Raw genomic sequence first — 19,137 nt, 5'->3', positions numbered from 1 at the left:
ACCAGGCTGCCTCACTACAGCTTTATATTAGGTGAAGGTTTCCAACCATCAGAGGAGTGAAGTTCTAGAACAACCTTCCAAGGGGATCAGTGGGGAAAAAAACCCTAACTGGCTTCAAGACTGAGCTTGATAAATTTATGGAGGGGATAGTACAATTGTCTGCAATGGCATGTAGCCAATCTGCGAGTGCTAGCAGCAAATATCTCCAAAGGCCAATGATGGGGCACTAGAGAATTCTTTCCCAGGTGTCTGGCTGGTCCGTGAATCTGAAAAGGTAACAGCTCCAGTAGGCCATATGTCCTGTATCCAGTTTAATGCTAACACCATTCCCATCAACCCAGCTGTCATAATAGTTACCAAATTAGTTATTATTTTAGATTTCTTAACTCCCATCTCAGGGATGCAAAAGGCTGATCCCACTCTACCAGTTTTTTCATCTTTAGATCTGTCAGTATATAGTCATCAATGGTGGCTGTTACTGTATTCACACTCGTACACTTTATCTGTTATATAGGACGACTCTTTCTTTCCCTTTATTTTATTATATAATTCTAAATCCACATCCAGAGGGACAATTTTCCCAGTATAATTTACTGCCCCACAATCATAATTTTAATCTCTCCTAGTTCTTCCTTTTCACTTAATTCTTTTACCCACATTTTAACCCTAGGAGTATGAAGGAGTTTATTGGATTGGGCAAAATGTTGTCTGCTTTATTCCCAAGATTCCTCGTATATTTGTCCAGTGTTCTTATCTGCACTATTTCCCTTCACTTCAGCCCAAACTATCAGATCTGACATTTTCATTCTTACATTTCTCCAGTAGCTACCTAGATTACACCCAGAGGTGTCCTAAGAAATGCACTACCTGCAATTCATAGCTCTTGAGTTTGAACTGACTCTAACTTTTTAAGCTCCAATCCAGATGCAGAACTCAATGCTTGACACCCATAATCTATGACTGATCTTATTAACGCTCTATCTAATATCATCAGGACTTTCTTATCTGCTACCAGCAATACTTTTAAGTAGATAATCCTACCTTTACATTTGTTTATAATACTTTCTATGCTTCCAAATAAGTTTATCATCAAACCATATACCCCAAAATATAAAACTGCGTGCACCTGTTCTCCATAAAGATATAAATACACCCATCTTTAATCTTTCTGCTAGTAAAGTTAATTCCCTTTGTTTTAGCCTCTCTGGGTCTCTTTCTCACCGGGTCTCCTAATGGCCCCAGGTGCTACCCTGCCCACTTATTTGGCCCATCTGGGAGCACCTGAACTGGAACAGGAGAGCTGAGCCCAGTTTCATATAATGGATCAGCTACTCAGTTACAGGCCTGAGTGCTAGACACACGCAAATCCCAGGGGACTGTGTTCTTACTCAGTCCCCTAGCTCCCTTTGGAGACGATCACAGCCAAGGTTCCCATCAGGATCTAGGGCAACCAGATAGCAAGTGTGAAAAATTGGGACAGGGGTGAGGGATAATAGATGCCTACATAAGAAAAAGCCCTGAATATAGCGACTGTCCCTTTAAAATTGGGACATCTGGTCACCCTAGCACAAATCAAACTAGAAAATACCTTTAGAATAATATTTAATATTTACAGATATTCATAAAACAAATGATCCCACGGTGGATAAGACAAACAAATAGTGATTTACATGAGCACATACACGTTACATTAAACACCTCTAATGCAGGAGAACTTGTAACAAAGAGATTACAGAAATACACTTAGCTTTTCTTACTTATGCTAGAGATCAGACAGCTCAGTTTCTTTCTCCGAGTGCTGGCACAAGCAGGGCTGACTTGTGCATAGAGACGGTCACCAGGCAGCAAAACCTTCAGTGACTGTTTATGTGAGCTGATCAAGATGGACGTTTTAGGCTTGTTAAGGTCAGTAGAACCCCTGGAGCTTGCACATGTCTGCTGGATTCTCTCTCTCACACTCTGAATACATGCTTGTGTAATCACTGATCTGCCTCCCTGACCCCTTTACGTGAGGGAATTGTTTGGGTTTTGGTTTATCTCCTGGGTACACCAGTTCTTAATAATGACATCACACTCGGAGTTGTCCGAGGTCATAGAAACTGTCTTCAACAGCCATGTGGATTCTGACTATCTGAATCAAGGGGCTGCCATCTTCCCTTTGATGTCTGGTTGCCTGGCTCTAACAGACTATTCCTGAGCTGGGAGAAGAGCTGGTCAAATAAGCCACAAAGTAGTTGGCATATATTTTTGTGAATAAAAATGTTGGGTTTGGTTCCCAGTCATGTACAGGGCCCTAATATTAATCATTCTCAAGTGTTTGAGTGGCTACTGGGAATTCATTTAAACTTCATGATTGCTGAAGGTTTCAGAAATATGCGTGTAATGTACTGGCTGTGGTGTGTGTTTGTGTGTGTGATTGTGCCTCCCTCTAATAGCTGGCCCCAGCAATTATAACAGCCTGCTGCATACTCACAGCTGAAGGAGTTACTCCTTCAGGTAAAATGGTAGAGCCTGTGGGTTTGGTGCTAAAAGACCTAGGTTTCATCCCTACTAGGGTTGCCAACTCTCTAATCGCACAAACCCAAACACCCTTGCCCTGCCCCGCCTCTTCTCCTAGGCCCCACCCGCACTCACTCCATCCCCCCTCCCTCTGTTGCTCACTCTCCCCCACCCTCACTCACTTTCACCAAGCTGGGGCAGGAAGTTGGGGTGCAGAGGAGGTGCGGGCTCTGGGAGGGAGTTTGGGTGCAGGAGCAGGTGAGGGGTATAGGCTCTGGGAGGGAGTTTGGGTACGGGGTGCAGGCTCTGGGCTGGGGTAGAGGGTTGGGGCGTGGGAGGCGCTTACCTCCGGTGGCTCCTGAAAGTGACCAGCAAATCCCTTGACAGCGGCTTTTAGGCGGGGGTGGGGGCAGGGAGGCTCCGTGCACTGACCCACCCGCAGGCACTAGCCCCGCAGCTCCCATTGGCCGCAGTTCCCGGCCAATGGGAACTGCAAAGTAGGCGCTCAGGGTGGGGGCAGTGTGCAGAGACCCCTTGCCCTGCCCCAGGGGCCTCAGGGACATGCTGGCTGTTTCCGGGAGCAGTGCGGGGCCAGGGCAGGCAGGGAGCCTGCCTTAGCCCCGTTGCGCCACCAGACTTTTAGCACCTAAAATCTCCTGGTTTGGCTTCAATAGCTTCCAGGAGATAGAGCCTGATTCTGGGAGACTCACGGCGAGACTGGGAGGGTTGGCAACCCTACTCCCCACTAGTGACCAGAGTGTCTGTATATTCATCAGAACATTAGAAGTGTGGTTTTTTCATCATCTCTTCTCCTCCTGTTTAAAAAGTTTCAGTCATCCAATCAGGGAGCAAAAATGATACCATGTGACTTAAGTGACCAGTCCTAGTAGATTGCTCATGAATATCTGATAGGCTGAAATTTGTTTGCCTAAACTACTTGACAAATACATCTGAATAATGAATAAAGCGATAGAAATCAGGGTCAGCACAGGAATAATTTGCAAACAGAAGAAAAGGGTAAATTTGCAAAGAAATTGTATTCACAATGAATAATTTGCCCAGTTCTGACAGAGTCTAGGTTCCCTTGTTAACAGAGTTAACGTTTTTCCTACAGGCTCAGTAGAGTTTGTTAGTGATTGTTTTATCCTTCCTGCTTGCTGTGATGCAATGTAAGAGATTATAGTGTTTTATGAAGAGTTGTCTAACTAGTTATTGTTTCTTTACATGAGTTTCAAAGCAGCTTTTCCTTGAAAACGCTTTTCCAATAAGTTCTCCCAAGTTTCATTGTCACAGCTACACATACAAAGCAGTTCCCCTGTGCCAAAGCTCCTGCCTGACTCATATTCAAGATAGGCTTTTCCCTAACATCTCCCCTCTTTGCAACCGAACTCTTAGCAGCAAGCCGCCTGTTCACTTACTTTGCTTCCACTGCAGAAACTCATTTGAAGCAACAACATCTAACGAGGCAGCTCTTCATAATAGAGTGTAACCTGTTCCAGCCAGTTAATTTCTGGTTTCCTTGGGAGGTGGGGAGAAATAGCATTAAGTGGGAGGCTAGTTGGGGTAGAGTGGGTGCGGGGTGGTCAGGTGGCTGATGATTGGCTGTGTCAGAGCTGGAGTGATGGAGGAGGGTGAGTCTAGGAGCAGGAGCAGCCAGAAGCCAGAGGGGTAGGCAAGAAAAAGGAGAGTGGGAGTAGCAGATAGTAGATGCTGCTGCTGCAGCAGCAAGAGAAGCAGGCAGGCAGTAGTGAAGCAAGCAGCACTAAGGGCATGTCTGGAGAGTTGAGTGGTGCAAGGAAAGGGGAATCAGTGGCTTAAAGTCAGGCGAGGGTCAGGCCAGCTGGCCTAGGAGAGGACCTTCATGACAGCTTGTGTAGGGTGGGGCAGACACATGGACCTGCGTGAAGAGGAGAGGTGGGTGAAAAGAGCTGGTTGCTAGCAGGTTCTGTCTGCATAAACTAATGGCTGCAGCAAAGTGGCTGTGAACCATTTGATCGCACGCTGGCTGTGAAGCACTGCTGAAGTGCTAGGAACAAAGGCCTGAATTCTCAGTTACACTGTGGCCCCTTAGTGTAACTGAGAATCAGGCTCAAAGGGTTTAATACACTAGAAGCACATTCATACAGGTCACTCTACAGCAGCTGCACATTTCTCAAGACATGACAATAAGCAACCCATTTAAATTGTTAAATGTAGGGTAATCTGCAGTGCGTTTTCATGCAGTGAAAGGACAAAATTTACACAATTTAGCCAAAGAAAGCGCCGCATTTTATTTCATTTTTCAGCAGTTTTAAAATAAAAAGATTGCTGCAGTAAAAGGGACAGTAGTACTGTGACCCTCATCTCTGATCATAGCCCCTTGCATACTTCACTGCATGTGAAGGTGGAACTTTCGGAGCCACTTAAAGAATTTGGATGCATCCAAATCCTTTATTTGTGTTTGAAAACCTCAGCCAACCTGTGTATTTCTCTCATGCTTTTTATTTAAGAGAATATGCTTTAAAATATGATGGGCAAAAATTTCAAATATTGGTGCTTAAGTTGCACCCCCTAAAATACACTTGTTGCCTGAACATAACCAGCATTTATTTGTTCAAATGAGGGATCTGCATGCATATGTCAGGTGACAGCACGAGTGACCAGATACTTCTGTGTGCAAATTCCTAATGGGCACAGGGAAAAATGTCCATTTGTGTGATCAAATGCCGTAGTCAAAACATTTTTGAAAGAGGAAACAAAGGTTCCTCCTTTCGCAAAACAGATCCAAAGTAACCTAACTTTACAGTTATGCAGTTTTGAAAAGCTTCTGATATATATGTAAAATATCTTACTACTTTTTGTCTTAAGCAGAAGAATCAGTGGCAACTGTAGGAATTAACCTTTGAAGTGGCCAATAAAATGACAAAGAATTCACTCCTGAAATCACAGACTTTAGCAATCACACGGATTTAGCATTTAGGGCTTGATCTCACACTCAGCACTTTGTGGGTTCAATGCTTGCTGTAGTACTGAGAATGATGCCAGTTGGTGCCTTTCGGGGCTAGCTTCGGTTTCTCAGAAAAGCGTGCACAAGAATGATCAGAAATGCAATTTAAAAAAAATTAAATACTGAGTATGAAAATGTTCTACACTAGGATGTGCATATCAGACTCCCCTGGAAGTGAGTCTGACATTTTTAGGAGGCTAGTTATTGACTAGTTGGTTGCTATATAACATGCCTTTGAAGTGCTGATTTTCAGTGGAGCATTGGCACTTTATAGACCACCACAGCTTCCTACAGCACACACAGAAGTGTGAGTGGAGGCTGGCTCCACAGAGGTTAAAGCAGGTTAGATACTGGCCAACTGCCTGTTACACAGGGCCTCCATGTGCTACAAATATTGGAACTATTTAAGCAACATTGCTACTGCTAGGTCCTGAAAATACCCTTTCTGAGCCAGACCTTTAAATGACTGAAGACCAGTGCTTATGTACCAAAGTGATAGAAACAGACAGAGCTCTGTGTAAGCTCAAAAGCTTGTGTCTCTCACCAACGGAAGTTGGTCCAATAAAAGGTATTACCTCACTCACCTTGTCTCTCTAATATACTGGGACCAACACGGTTACAACGACACTGCAAACATAGATAGAGCACTGCCAGAGAATCCATTCCAGTTTTACACAGGGCCAGGACAGGGTTTGGGGAGTATTAATGAGCATCTTTAGACATCCAGCCAGCGTGGATGAGTTCAGTAAAGCTGATAAATCTTTATATTGGCAATGATTACATTCAGTCCAGATTCCCATATACAACAGTCAGCACTTCAAAGTGACATGCTTGCTACATAGGGCAGCACTTGCAGGGTAAGCAGTGAATTTTAATTAGAGAATGTTTGTGATTGAATGTTTATATATGCCAGGCACTCTTGAAAAGACAGCATCATGTTGCCAATACCAGAGATTTCGCCTGGGTACTTAGAGGAGACAAAAAAGAATCTTTGACCTCAAAAGTTCTAGATAATCCACCCCCCATCCAGATATCTTTATAAAATATTCTGGAGTTGTTCTGAAACTCCTGAACATCTTGGGGTCCCTCTCTCCCCACAAATACAGCACAACACATTCTGATTATATGTGAATCCTCGCAGGTCTATGCTTGTCACTAACATTCTTTGTAGGTGATTTACATTTCAGCAATATGTGTCTGAAAGGCAAGGAAGGAAAGAATGTCAAGTTAATTAAAGTTCCAGATGGATATCAGGCTTGCTACAGGAATCTTATTAAGTTAAAATAAATGGCAAAAAAAACCCACAACCTCCTTGTGGAGAGAAATCAAAATGTAAAGGTGTTTTTCTTGCAAAAGAAGAGACTTGCAAGCCAAGAAAAGCTTTCTGCCTCATTACAACCCACAGATAACATGACCCTGAAACCTGTATGTCCATAGATGGGCTTTAATCCCTACATTTTGAAAAGTGACTTGTGACTTTGGGTGCCTCAGTTATTGAGTGCCCACCCTGAGACACTTGCTTTTCAGAGGGTGGGTGCTAAGTATTGTCTGAAAATCAGATATTTTTATGTAGCACAAATTCAGTACCTGTAAATTGAGATTCCCCAAATCACTAGTCGCTTTTGAAAAGGTAGTCCTAAATAACCACAGCATCGGACCCTTTGTCCCCTCTCCATGTGGGAATAAATAGTGCTATGTTTTTTAAATGGGCATTACTTTTCATTATTTGTCCAACTATTTAAAAAGTCCTTGAGATTTACATCATTTGTTTACATATCTGATATTATACACTATCAGGACAATTTACTATGGTTCTGTCAAAAGTGGGGCTAAAATTATCATAGAGTTTGAAAAATACTAGTAAAATAATATTTACTTTGTGATATCTTACATCAGATACTCACCTTTCTTTTCCTCATGCATGTGCCACATATGAATCCAATAAGTCCATTGATGACTTGAATAAAGCAAAGAACAGCTTCAATTGTACCAATCCCCAAGAGAAGAGAGAACAAGACAATATTCCACATAATGACGTTTTCAGGTTCTTTGCAAATGCTCCATGTTGTCTGATTAAACAAATAATTGTCTCTGTAAGTAGAAAAAATAATTGACAACTTATTATGAAGAGTGATTCAAAAAGACTTCATCTGTTAAGAGCTGTACCTCAAAGATTGGGCCTGATTTTCTCCTTGGTATCTTTAGAAGTCATTTTCAAAGTGTAAAGTGAATGTTAAACTCTAACATAGTCGTCTGATAGCATATTATAGCCACTTTGGAAAGGTATAATTGACAACTTAAGGTGCAGGGCCATGGAGCATTAGGCTTGCATTACATGGCTGCTTGCATAAGATCCTGTGTTTTGTTTCAGGACAATTTTAATGGCAAAATACAGAAGTCCACAGAATATAAAAAATGTGCCCATAATCTGTTGCAATATCTCACCCAGTTTCATCAGAATTTTCCAGTCTATTTTGCAAGATGTTGTCAGGGTTCACTTGCAAAAAGCTAATGGAGAGATTTTTGCATTGCTTTTCAGAGGGATGTGGGAGAGGGCTCAGTTTGGCAGATTTCCATCCAACTGTGTGATGTTTTAGCCATGTGATTCCCTTTGACTTTAATAGGTGTCAAGGCTCAAATCTCATACAGTCCTGTGAAAGTATTGCACAGCCATCACACAAGTCTGGTCAATAGCGCAACAGAAACAAAGCACCCATGTCCAGGGCCGTCTCCAGGGTTTTGGCCGCCCCAAGCAGCCAAAACAAAAAACAAACAAACAAACAAACAAAAAGCCGCGATCGCGAACTGCGGCGGCAATTCGGCGGGAGGTCCTTCGCTCCCAGGCGGAGTGAGGGACCGTCCGCCGAATTGCCACCGAATACCTGGACGTGCCGCCCCTCTCCGGAGCGGCCGCCCCTCTCCGGAGCGGCCGCCCCAAGCACCTGCTTCACAAGCTGGTGCCTGGAGCCGGCCCTGCCCATGTTCTCCAAAACTAAAGCAGGCAGCTTCCCAGAGAATGAGCCAGAGAACTTGGACCAAGTGAAGGACGGCTGGGGCCTGCTCGTTCAGAATAATACAGATTCAGGATTTGATAGCGCAGAACATCAATTCGTTTAAGAAAAACCTAGATTTCCTGTTAGAAGGGTGCAAAAATTGGCCCTTGCAATTTGAAAGAGTCAGTACGTCATACTTACGTCAATGTGTCATTCCGGAAAGGGTAGATGTATTCTCCATCACCAGTGTCACAAAGAGGCCCACTAATCAATCCCAAGGATGAGATGACCACACAATATACCCCTCCTGCAGCTCCCAGTGCAGCCAGCAGCACAGAGAGCAGCATCTGAAAGGGAGAAAACCCTGAACATCATCTCTGTGGATACCGAGTATTATGGACACCTCAGACTGTGAATGGAAAGGGACTCCCTCTTTATCTGTTTTGCATTTTAGGCAATAAATAATAACAACCATAATTTGGGGCCTGCTTCACTGTGGCAGGAATTTGAAGTTGTTGAATCTTTCCAACTCTGGTGCAGCTGTGAGGACAGGGGTAAGAGGGGACGTGAGGTAAAAAGTTTGGGGACCACTGCTCTACTGCATGAGTTAAAAGCTCCTAGCCAAGGCTGTAGCAGACTCATTAATCTCTAGGTGATCTAGGTGCCACTAGAGGAGGGGAGAGCACCACACCCAACAGGCATGGGTTACATCAACATTAGCAGGGCCGGCTCCAGGCAGCAGCCCACCAAGCTTGTGCTTGGGGCGGCACCTGGAGGGGGGCGGCGCGGCGCTCCGGCCGCCGGGGAGAGCGGGGCCACGGCCGGGGCGCGCCGCCTCCCAGGGCTCCGGCCGCCCTCCCCCACGGCGCCCTCCCCCCGGCCGCCGGGGGGAGAGCGGCGCCCCCCGCCGGGGCTCACCCTGCGGGGGGGGGGGCGGCTGGAGGCTTTTTTGCCTGGGGCGGCAAAAAAGCCAGAGCTGGCCCTGAACATTAGCACTTAAATAATTCCTCTCCCTCCCAGGTATTTATCCCTCTGATTTCGGTATTTCGAGAGCAATCATATCTCTACTCAGCCTTCATTTTATTAGGCTAAACAAGCCAAGCTCTTCTCATAAGGTAGGTTTTCCATTCCTCTGATCATCCTAGTAGCCCTTCTCTGTGCCTGTTCCAGTTTGAATTCATCTTTCTTAAACATGGCATATCAGAACTGCACACAGCATTCCAGATGAGGTGTCACCAGTGACTTTTTTTAATGGCAATAATACTTCCCTCTCTCTACTGGAAATACTTCACCTGATGCACCCTAGGATTGCATTAGCCTTTTTCATGGCTGCATCACATTGGCGGCTCATAGTTGTCCTGGGATCAACCAATACACCCAGGTCTTTCCTCTCTTCTGTTGCATCCAACTGATATGAGGCCAGTTTATAGCAGAAATATTCACTGTTAGTCTTTAAGTGCATGACCTAGTACTTTGCACTATTAAATTTCAAGGTCCTCCAAATCTTCTGGTATGATATTCTGGTTCTCCTTCGTATTGGCTATATCTCCCAACTTTCTGTCATCTGCACATTTTATTAGCACACTCCCACTTTTTGTGCCACGGTCATGAATGAAAATGTTAAATGACTGGTCCCCAAACCAATCCCTGAGGAACTTCACTAGTAACCTCCCTCCAGCCTGACAGTTCACCTTTCAGTATGACCCATTGTAGGCTGTAATGTCAAACTAACAGGCCTGTAATTTCCAAAATCACTTTTTTCCCTTTCTTAAAAATAGGTACTATATTAGCAATTCACCAGTCATAGAGTATGACCCCCAAATTTATGGATTCATACCTGAAGGGACCTCCTTGGTCATCGAGTCCAGTCTCCTGCTTTTTCAGGCAACCCCATCAGATAATCCCAATCATAAATTTATCAAGCTCTATTTTAGAACTAATTACATTGTTTCCCCCACTATTCCTATTGGGGGGCTGTTCCAGAACTTCCCTCCTCTGATGGTTAGAAACCTATTTCTAATTTCCAGCCTAAATTTATTCATGGTAAGTTTATACCCATTTGTTCTAGTGCTAGTGTAACCCCCACCCCTTCTGGGTGTGGTGTTCTGTCCCATCTAGTGCCACCAAGACCACTTACAGAGCAATTAATGAGTCTGCTCTCAGCCATAGCTAAGAGCCAGTTGCTTTTAGCTCATGCGGTAGAGGCTCATGCTTTAAACTCCTAGAGGCCCCAGGTTCGATCCCGCCCACCAACGACCGGCATTACATTAGCACTGTCCTTTAGCTCAAGTAGTTCTTCTCCTTCCCTGGTGTTTACTCCTTGATGGCTTTAATTGTCTGGGGTTCCATAGCAGATCCGCCAGTGGTGGGGGCCCATAAGACTGATTCACTGTATCTCCTGGGTTCCCTCAGCCAGCCACTTTTAATAATCTAAAAGTATCTGGTTGCTGTTTGTATACGGAAAACTTTTATAAGTGGTGCTACCCGTGGTGCCTTTAATTAGGGTTGCCTAATACTTCCTGCTATAAGATGCAGTTTTGGTTGCTTATAACTTTGCCAAACTTTAACCATTTAGGATAAAAATTTTCATGTTGGGTGTCTGGCTCAGCCTGGATTTATTTATTAGAAAGTTTTGGATAAAATGGTTCAGCCAATTCCAGGAACAACATTAGGGAAAATACATTGTTTTTCCACCATGACTGAGCATGCTCCATGCTGGCGCTGAAGGGCTGAGCAGGAATTTCCCTGCAGCTGCTCCTCTGAGCTACTGGGGGCTGCTGTGGTGCCACCAGGAAGATTGTCTGTCTAGTGATCTTAATGCTCCAGTTGCATTGGTGGTGGAGGAGAAGAAAGTAGCTTTGTGGTGGAGACTTACAGAAGCTGGGGAGGGAGATGAAGACTAAGACAGGAAGGGGCAGAAGGGGAAGGGTCTTTAGCCACTAGAGAACTCTCCAGTCCAGAACATGGAATCGAACCTGGGATTCCTGAGTTTCAATGTTCTCTGCTGTCAGCAAATATCTGTAAAACCCACTGGTAAAATGTGTCTCATTTTCCTTGAGTGGCTGATCTACATAGAGGATGTCAACCTACTACTGCTATTGGTTACTGCCTTAGGTCAAATGGCAGAGGTTTGTGTTGTAGATCTAAAGGTTCCAAACCTATTGGTGAAACATGTGGAGGTTATTATGGTTCCACATGATGAAATTTCTGATTTTTTTTTCAGCTTGCTTTTTTAAAAACGTAGGAAGCTACAAAAAAATTACATTCAAGATTGAAACGTGAAGCACTCAGAAATTAAGAAATGCCAGAATTGAGGTTGCAATTCTTAATTTGGCCCCCTTGTGCATCATGATATATAGCAAAGAAGTTTTATGGTATGTTACTTCTGCATCATGAGGCATGAGACCCTGGCACTGTCCTCACATAAACAGCCACAGGAAAGGGGCTAGGCTGTGCCACCCTAGAGGATGGTATAGTTTGCCAACTACCCCTGTTCACCAGCAAACTGGAGCAGTGATTTGTTCCACGTGGAGTGGGGTAGTGCTGCTTTGTCCCACTCCACTCTACTTATTATTGTGGCTAAATGCCCCAAATCTGTCCTTGGGATAGGTCTTACACCTCTACCCCGATATAACACGAATTTGGATATAACGCGGTAAAGCAGTGCTCTGGGGGGGGGGGGAGCTGCGCACTCCGGCAGATCAAAGCAAGTTCGATATAACGTGGTTTCACCTATAACGCGGTAAGATTTTTTGGCTCCCGAGGACAGCTTTATATCGAGGTAGAGGTGTAGTTTATATAAACAGCTCCAATATATTAACATTCTTGCTTGCTAGATGAGGCTGCTCCTGTGATGGGGTCAATCAATCATAGGCCAAGCACAGGGATTCTGCAAGTCAAGCCTTATTTCTGTATTGGGGGGATTGGACTGTCAGTGGTTGTGTGCTTTGTGCCTTTCCATCTGCTCAGCTCCCACTTAAGGGCTGTTGTTCACGGATCACAGTGATTGCCCTTTTCAGCATGTAAATTGTTGCTTACCCCACATCTGTTAGCGCAACATCCAGCTCCACCTGCGCCCAGCATCATAAATGCTGGCAAAATAACCTGTAAGTTAAGAACATATTGAATGAATGTGTGAGGTCTCCACGTACTCAGCTTTAGTTGGACAACAATGTGTGAATTAAGTGGGGTCATAGGATTAAGCCACTTTAGCTTCTTCTGGCTCTTCACTGTATGTTACACGAACTGAGACTCTCTTGCGCACAGGAAGAGTGACTTTAAGTAGCTCTATGGTATTCCAACGGACTCTAAGGAAGTTCAGTACAGTATTAAGGGGACTAAACGATAGATTCACAGCTAGTGTAAACCAATGTAGCTCCATTGACTTCAGTGGAACTACACCAGTTTACACCAGTTGAGAATCTGGTCCTAAATTAGAGTGAGGGAATTTAAATTGCGCCATCTTATTCATCATCCCTGAATTTGACCTTTTGTATTAGACCACAGGAAGGTGCAAACAACACAATTCAGTCAACACTCTCTGAGCTCAGCTCAGTTTGATCCTTGGTAATTATTAGCTGGAGTCAAGTTGATAGGGTGTAGCCAGCAGTCCCGTCCATGACTGTGCCGTGGCAGGATGTCCTATCATGCCACATAGAGTCTCCCTAGACCAACGGTTCTCAAACTTTAGTAACCCGAGGACCCCCTTTTTGATTTTAAAATTTTGCTGGGGACCCCCAATTTCCCCGCTCAGCCCCAGGCCCCACCCCCAGTCCACCACTTCCCCCAAGGCCCTACCCCCGCCTCACCTTTTCCCGCCCCTGCTCCACCCGGGCCCCTCCTCTTTCCTGCCTCTTTCCACCCCCTCCCACAAGCGCCCCCATCCTCCCTCCTTCCCCTCCCTCCCAGCACCTCCTGCACGCCAGGGCGGGGGGGGGGGGGGAACAGCTGTTCTCTGGTGTGCAGGAGGTGCTGGGAGGGATGGGGAGGATTTGAGGGAGGAAGGGGGAAGAGTTGATCAGCGGGGCCCACGGACCCCCTGGAATACCCTCATGGACCCTCAGTTTGAGAAACACTGCCCTAGACAACACTGGTTGTAGAACTACACGGTCTGTCTGAGTCCAGTAACCAGCATAAAGAATCCCACTTTATGTTCATAAAACAGCTGAGTCCACTGTTGTTTTTGTGTAACTCTTTCATGCAGCAACATGGGAGAGAAAAGCATTTAACTGTGGCTGTCAAACCAGGGAATGGAAAGAAAGGGTATGTCTACACTACAGGATTAATCCGAATTTATATAATTCGAATTTAGGAAACCGATTTTATAAATTCGAATGTATTCGGCCACACTAGGCACCATTAATTCGGTGGTGTGCGTCCAAGCTACCGTAGTAGCATCGATTTCCAGAGCGTTGCATTGTGGGTAGCCAATAACATTGAATTGCCAATAACTTCGAATTGCGGCCACACTAACCTTAATTCGGATTAACAATACCGATTTTAACGCTACTCCTCTCGTCGAGGAGGAGTACAGAAATCGAATTAAAGGGCTCTTTAATTCGAATTAAATGGCTTCGTTGTGTGGACGGGTCAAGCGTTAATTCGAATTAAAGCAGCTAAATCCGAATTAAAGTCATAGTGTAGACCAGGCCAAAGACGGACTCAGGGGCAGGTGGAGTACTTGAAACTACTATTAACTCTTTTTTTTTAACTGACTAGATTTCAGCCTGACAGTGCCCCTTTAACAGCTCATAGCAACACTTCCACAAGTGCTATGGGCAGAAAGCGAAGAATATAATGTCCATTGTAACTGAACCTCAGTGGGGAATTTATGTGAACAGAATGAAAATACTTCTGTTGGAATTTGGCTAGGACATTGGGATTAAAAAATCCTCCTGTTGCGAAAAGTGCAATGAGGTAGTCAACAGCGCAACCCCAGCAACGTAGTGTCCTCTAGTACCCTGCTCAGCCATTTTAGAGTATTGACTGAGAGTCAAGAGTGCCATCTACTGAATCAGCAGCCCTGCTTCCCTCACTACCTTTGTTTTCCTTGAAGGCCTCCTAGCCAGTCTGTGAGTGGGCTATTTTGTCTCTGTTTGGAGCAAGTTCATTTGTTTGGAGTGCAGGGCTTGTTTGTTGCGTCTCGTTTTTTTGAGCATCTGTAACTTCCTGCCTTTTGGGGTTAGAATGAAAATTTGCCAGTACGCTGGTGTCAGTGAGGTGGGGTCTATGTATTAGATGGGGCTCAGTCACTTCACAATGGTGCCATTCTACGCGCAGATTGACTCATGATGAGTTTGCAGCATCGAGTACTCATAACAAATGAGTCATTCTTCCTTTCTTTAAATGTCTGAATTTGCAAAATAAGGAAATTGAGGGGTTTTAAGCAAAATAAAGTTCTCTGTTCTGTTTTTATAAGGGCATGTCTTTTAAAAAGCAGCCATGGGAGACAAGGAGAGAGCAAAGTTGAAATGAGCCAAAGCTGGCTACTAAATGGGAAGATTGTTCTTGTGGTTCAGGCACTGGCGTGGTACACAGGAACCTGGATTCAGTTCCCAGTGTGAGACTGACTTTCTGTGTGACCTTGAACAAGTTGTTTAATTTCTTCATGTTTCAGGTCCCTTGCTGTCATGTGGGGATAATACCCCCCTTCTCCCACGCTTTGTCTATTCACATCTCTTTCTCAGTCTATCACATAATTTCATGGAAAACTCATACACTTAACAGCACTATTTTGCTGATCAAAAACTACTCATAGTGCTGTTGTCAGTGTTTTGGAGATCAGTGCAAATTCCTCTTCCCCTTGCAGTGTCCATTTTTGATGTGCACCATCCTGTCCACAGCCTAGCCTTATTAGAACCCTTAAGAGAAGTCATGTTCTGAACATGACACAGGGCTCTCATGCTGAACATTAGTCTTTTCTTTCATTGAAAGCCAGTGGCCCCTGGGCTTGGAATGGTCTGAATTTTTCACAAGTACCTGTGGTACAATTTTCAGCTTTGTTCAGACTCCCTGTTCATACATCCAGGCTCAGCATGAGGGATAGGCCTATTGAGTAGGTGGATGGCATACAAGGAGAGCCAGGCAAGCTATTCATAGCAGAGAATTTACTCATTTTTCTGTTTGCGAAATATGGGCCTGATCCAAGCCCATTATACTTAATAGGAGTTTTTCCATTGATTTCAGTGGCTTTTGGATCAGGGCCTTACTGAGAACAGACTTTGATTTTTATGGATTTGTTGTTCATAAATATTCAGTGAGGAGTCCATTTCATCTCCTCCTTTATGTGAGGAGAAGACAGCCTATTTAATGTCTGTGGTCTATTCACTTAGACTCTTTACTATTCATTATTTGTGGTATATGATTGGTCACCTCGGTTGCATGGCTTTTTTTCCTGCTCCTTGATTGCATGACTGAAAATGTATAGACAAGGACAAGCACTTCATATGATCTATTCGAACACAATCCATATACAACTGTGGGAATTCACACAAAGAACAGGCATTCCCCAAACATGCATGTGGACAAATACCTGGTCACAGACATGTTCACAGAAAAATGACCAAAAGAAAAATAGGTTCAACCATTTTCATAACAGCTATTTGGAATTCAAACAGTGCTCACAAAATAGAGGCGCAGTTCAGCACTACTTGATTTTGACAACAGCTCCAATAAGGGCAAGCCCAAACAAGCTTCAGTGCCTCATGAAAGGTGAGAATAAAATCAATGAAAGGAGCAACAAGGCAACACAACTCAATAAATGTGAGAACGTACAACCCGAAGCTGAATTTACACATTGAGCCTCAATGTGAACAGCAAAGAAACTTGTGTGTGTGTTTACTACATAAATAATGAAAAGCCAAAGTTTTTGTTTCCTCTAATAATTGGAATTTTGAATTTCTTTGTACACCAGGATTTTCATAAAGAAGTTATATTTTTTTATATAGGTGATTTCCCCTTAGTCCTCCGGAAATCTGCCTTTTCAGTTTTAGACCCCAGATAGTTTTAGACTTTTCCCCACAGATAAGTTGTGTCATCTACAAATGTAAAGGCAGCCCCATGGATTGTTATCTGGAATTGACAGAGGCATTGATAAGCTTTAAAAAGCTGAAATAAAAACAACAACAACAACAACAACAACGTCAAAACTTCTCTCTTACCAGTATCCCAGCTCCAAGAATGCCATGGAAAAACCAGACCAAATCAGTTATCTGGTCGGGCTTTATAACAGTTCCATTGGGGAAATACAGGAGAAGATTGGAGATTATGGCACATACAGCTAATGGGAACAACACGACCCCAATGCACTTTGAACACTTTCCAGTGCACATTGTAGCTCACCCCTCTGGAAAGAAATGAGAGAGGAAAGTATGGGTTATGGCACAGTTTAAAAAACAGTGAGACTTTACAAGGCAATAATTTTCTTTCTTTGTTGGAGAGAACTTTAAAGTATGTGACACTCGTTATGAAGCAAAATATTTTCAATTAACCATTTATTTAAGAAAGGCGCGACTATGTAGAGCTTTTCACCTCCAGTTCAAAACTGGCGCAGGTTAGTAGTAAACAAATACTGGTTGCTCAGTGTCCTATGTGAAATGGCTGTGTCCTATGTGAAGTGAATTGGTGATTTCATTCTAGTTCCTACCAAACAGCTGTTCACATCATTAAGATCACCACTGTGACTAGCACCCTTGCTAACAGTCTCAGGAGTGGGGTCAAGGACTGAATAGGCATGGAGACTGATATCCTCTTTAGAACATAACATAAGGACATAAGAATGGCCAGACCTTTGGGTCAGACCAAAGGTCCATCCAGCCCAGTATCCTGTCTACCGACAGTGGCCAATGCCAGGTGCTCCAGAGGGAGTGAACCTAATGGGTAATGATCAAGTGATCTCTCTCCTGCCATCCATCTCCACCCTCTAACAAACAGAGGCTAGGGACACCATTCCTTACCCATCCTGGCTAATAGTCATTAATGGACTTAACCTCCATGAATTTATCCAGTTCTCTTTTAAATCCTGTTATAGTCCTAGCCTTCACAACCTCCTCAGGCAAGGAGTTCCACAGGTTGACTGTGTACTGTGTGAAGAAGAACTTCCTTTTATTTGTTTTAAACCTGCTGCCCATTAATTTCATTTGATGGCCCCTAGTTCTTATATTATGGGAACAAGTAAATAACTTTTCCTTATTCACTTTCTCCGTACCACTCATGATTTTATGTACCTCTATCATATCCCCCCTTAGTCTCCTCTTTTCCCAACTGAAAAGTCCTAGCATCTTTAATCTCTCCTAATATAGGACCCGTTCCAAACCCCTAATCATTTTAGTTGCCCTTCTCTGAACCTTTTCTAATGCCAGTATATCTTTTTTGAGATGAGGAGACCACATCTGTACGCAGTATTCAAGATGTGGGCGTACCATGGATTTATATAAGGGAAATAAGATATTCCCCATCTTAGTCTCGATCCCTTTTTTAATGATTCTGAACATCCTGTTTGCTTTTTTGACTGCTGCTGCACACTGCGTGGACGTCTTCAGAGAACTATCCACGATGACTCCAAGATCTCTTTCCCGATTAGTTGTAGCTAAATTAGCCCCCATCGTATTGTATGTATAGTTGGGGTTATTTTTTCCAATGTGCATTGTGACGGGTTGGATCACAGAAACCCCCTTGGGAGCTGCCACCCAATGTGCAAAGACTACCCCTGCTTCTGTTTTCCCTGCCAGCTCAGGATTCCAGCACCCTGTCTTGCTGAGCCAGACACTCCAGTCTGCTCTGACAAAGACTCAGGGTCTGAATCACTTGTCCCAAAGCTGCAAGTTTACCCGAAAACCAGCTTACAGGAGTGTGCTTGTCTTTAGCACTCAGATGCCCAACTCCCAATGGGGTCTAAACCCAGATAAATCCGTTTTACCCTGCATAAAGTTTATGCAGGGCAAACTCATAAATTGTTCGCCCTCTATAACACTGATAGAGAGATATGCACAGTTGTTTGCTCCCCCAGGTATTAATACATACTCTGAGTAAATTACTAAATAAAAAGTGATTTTATTAAATACAGACAGTAGGATTTAAGTGGTTCAAAGTAGTAACAGACAGAACAAAGTAAGTCACAAGCAAAATAAAATAAAATGCGCAAATCTATGCCTAATCAAACTAAATACAGATAAGTTCCTCACCAGTTCCAGAATGCTCCCTTTTACAGGCTACTCTCCCTTTAGCCTGGGTCCAGCAATCTCTCACAACCCCTGTAGTCTGTCTTTTGTTTCAGTTTCTTTCAAGTATCCTGGGGGGGTGGAGAGGCTCCTTCTTTAGCCAGCTGAAGACAAAATGGAGGGGTCTCCCCCAGGTATAAATAGGCTCTGTCTTGTGGGAGGAGACCCCCCTCCTCCCTCCTATGCAAAGTCCAGCTCCAAGATGGAGTTTTGGAGACACCTGGGCAAGTCACATGCCCCTGCATGACTCAGTCTTTACAGGCCGACGCCATTGTCCAAATGGTATCTTGCATGTCTCCAGGAAGACTTCTTATGTGGATTGGAGCATTCCAAAATGCATTGTTCCCCAAGTGTTTCCTGATCAGGTACTTAACCTGGCGAATTCCTTCCTAAAGAAGCTGACCAAATGCCTCCCAAAGCTTACTTAGAAACCAAGCAGGCA

The 19,137-nt window shown here is 44.1% G+C and overlaps 1 protein-coding gene across 1 annotated transcript; it reads right to left on the bottom strand.

The window, feature by feature from the left end:
* Positions 1 to 1,396: 1,396 nt before the first annotated feature.
* On the bottom strand, positions 1,397 to 16,808 carry LOC135873240 (transmembrane 4 L6 family member 1-like). The gene is made up of 5 exons (XM_065397630.1): positions 16,638 to 16,808; positions 12,517 to 12,582; positions 8,680 to 8,825; positions 7,390 to 7,576; positions 1,397 to 1,441 (listed from the first exon to the last, which is right to left on the bottom strand). The coding sequence occupies exons 1-5, from the start codon at positions 16,806 to 16,808 to the stop codon at positions 1,397 to 1,399; spliced, it is 615 nt and encodes a 204-aa protein (XP_065253702.1).
* Positions 16,809 to 19,137: the final 2,329 nt, after the last annotated feature.

Source organism: Emys orbicularis, chromosome 1 (assembly GCF_028017835.1).
Source record: "Emys orbicularis isolate rEmyOrb1 chromosome 1, rEmyOrb1.hap1, whole genome shotgun sequence".
Taxonomy (NCBI): Eukaryota; Metazoa; Chordata; order Testudines; family Emydidae; genus Emys; species Emys orbicularis.
The sequence above is the reverse complement of the archived record's forward strand: the minus strand, read 5'-3'. Positions and strand labels throughout refer to the sequence as shown.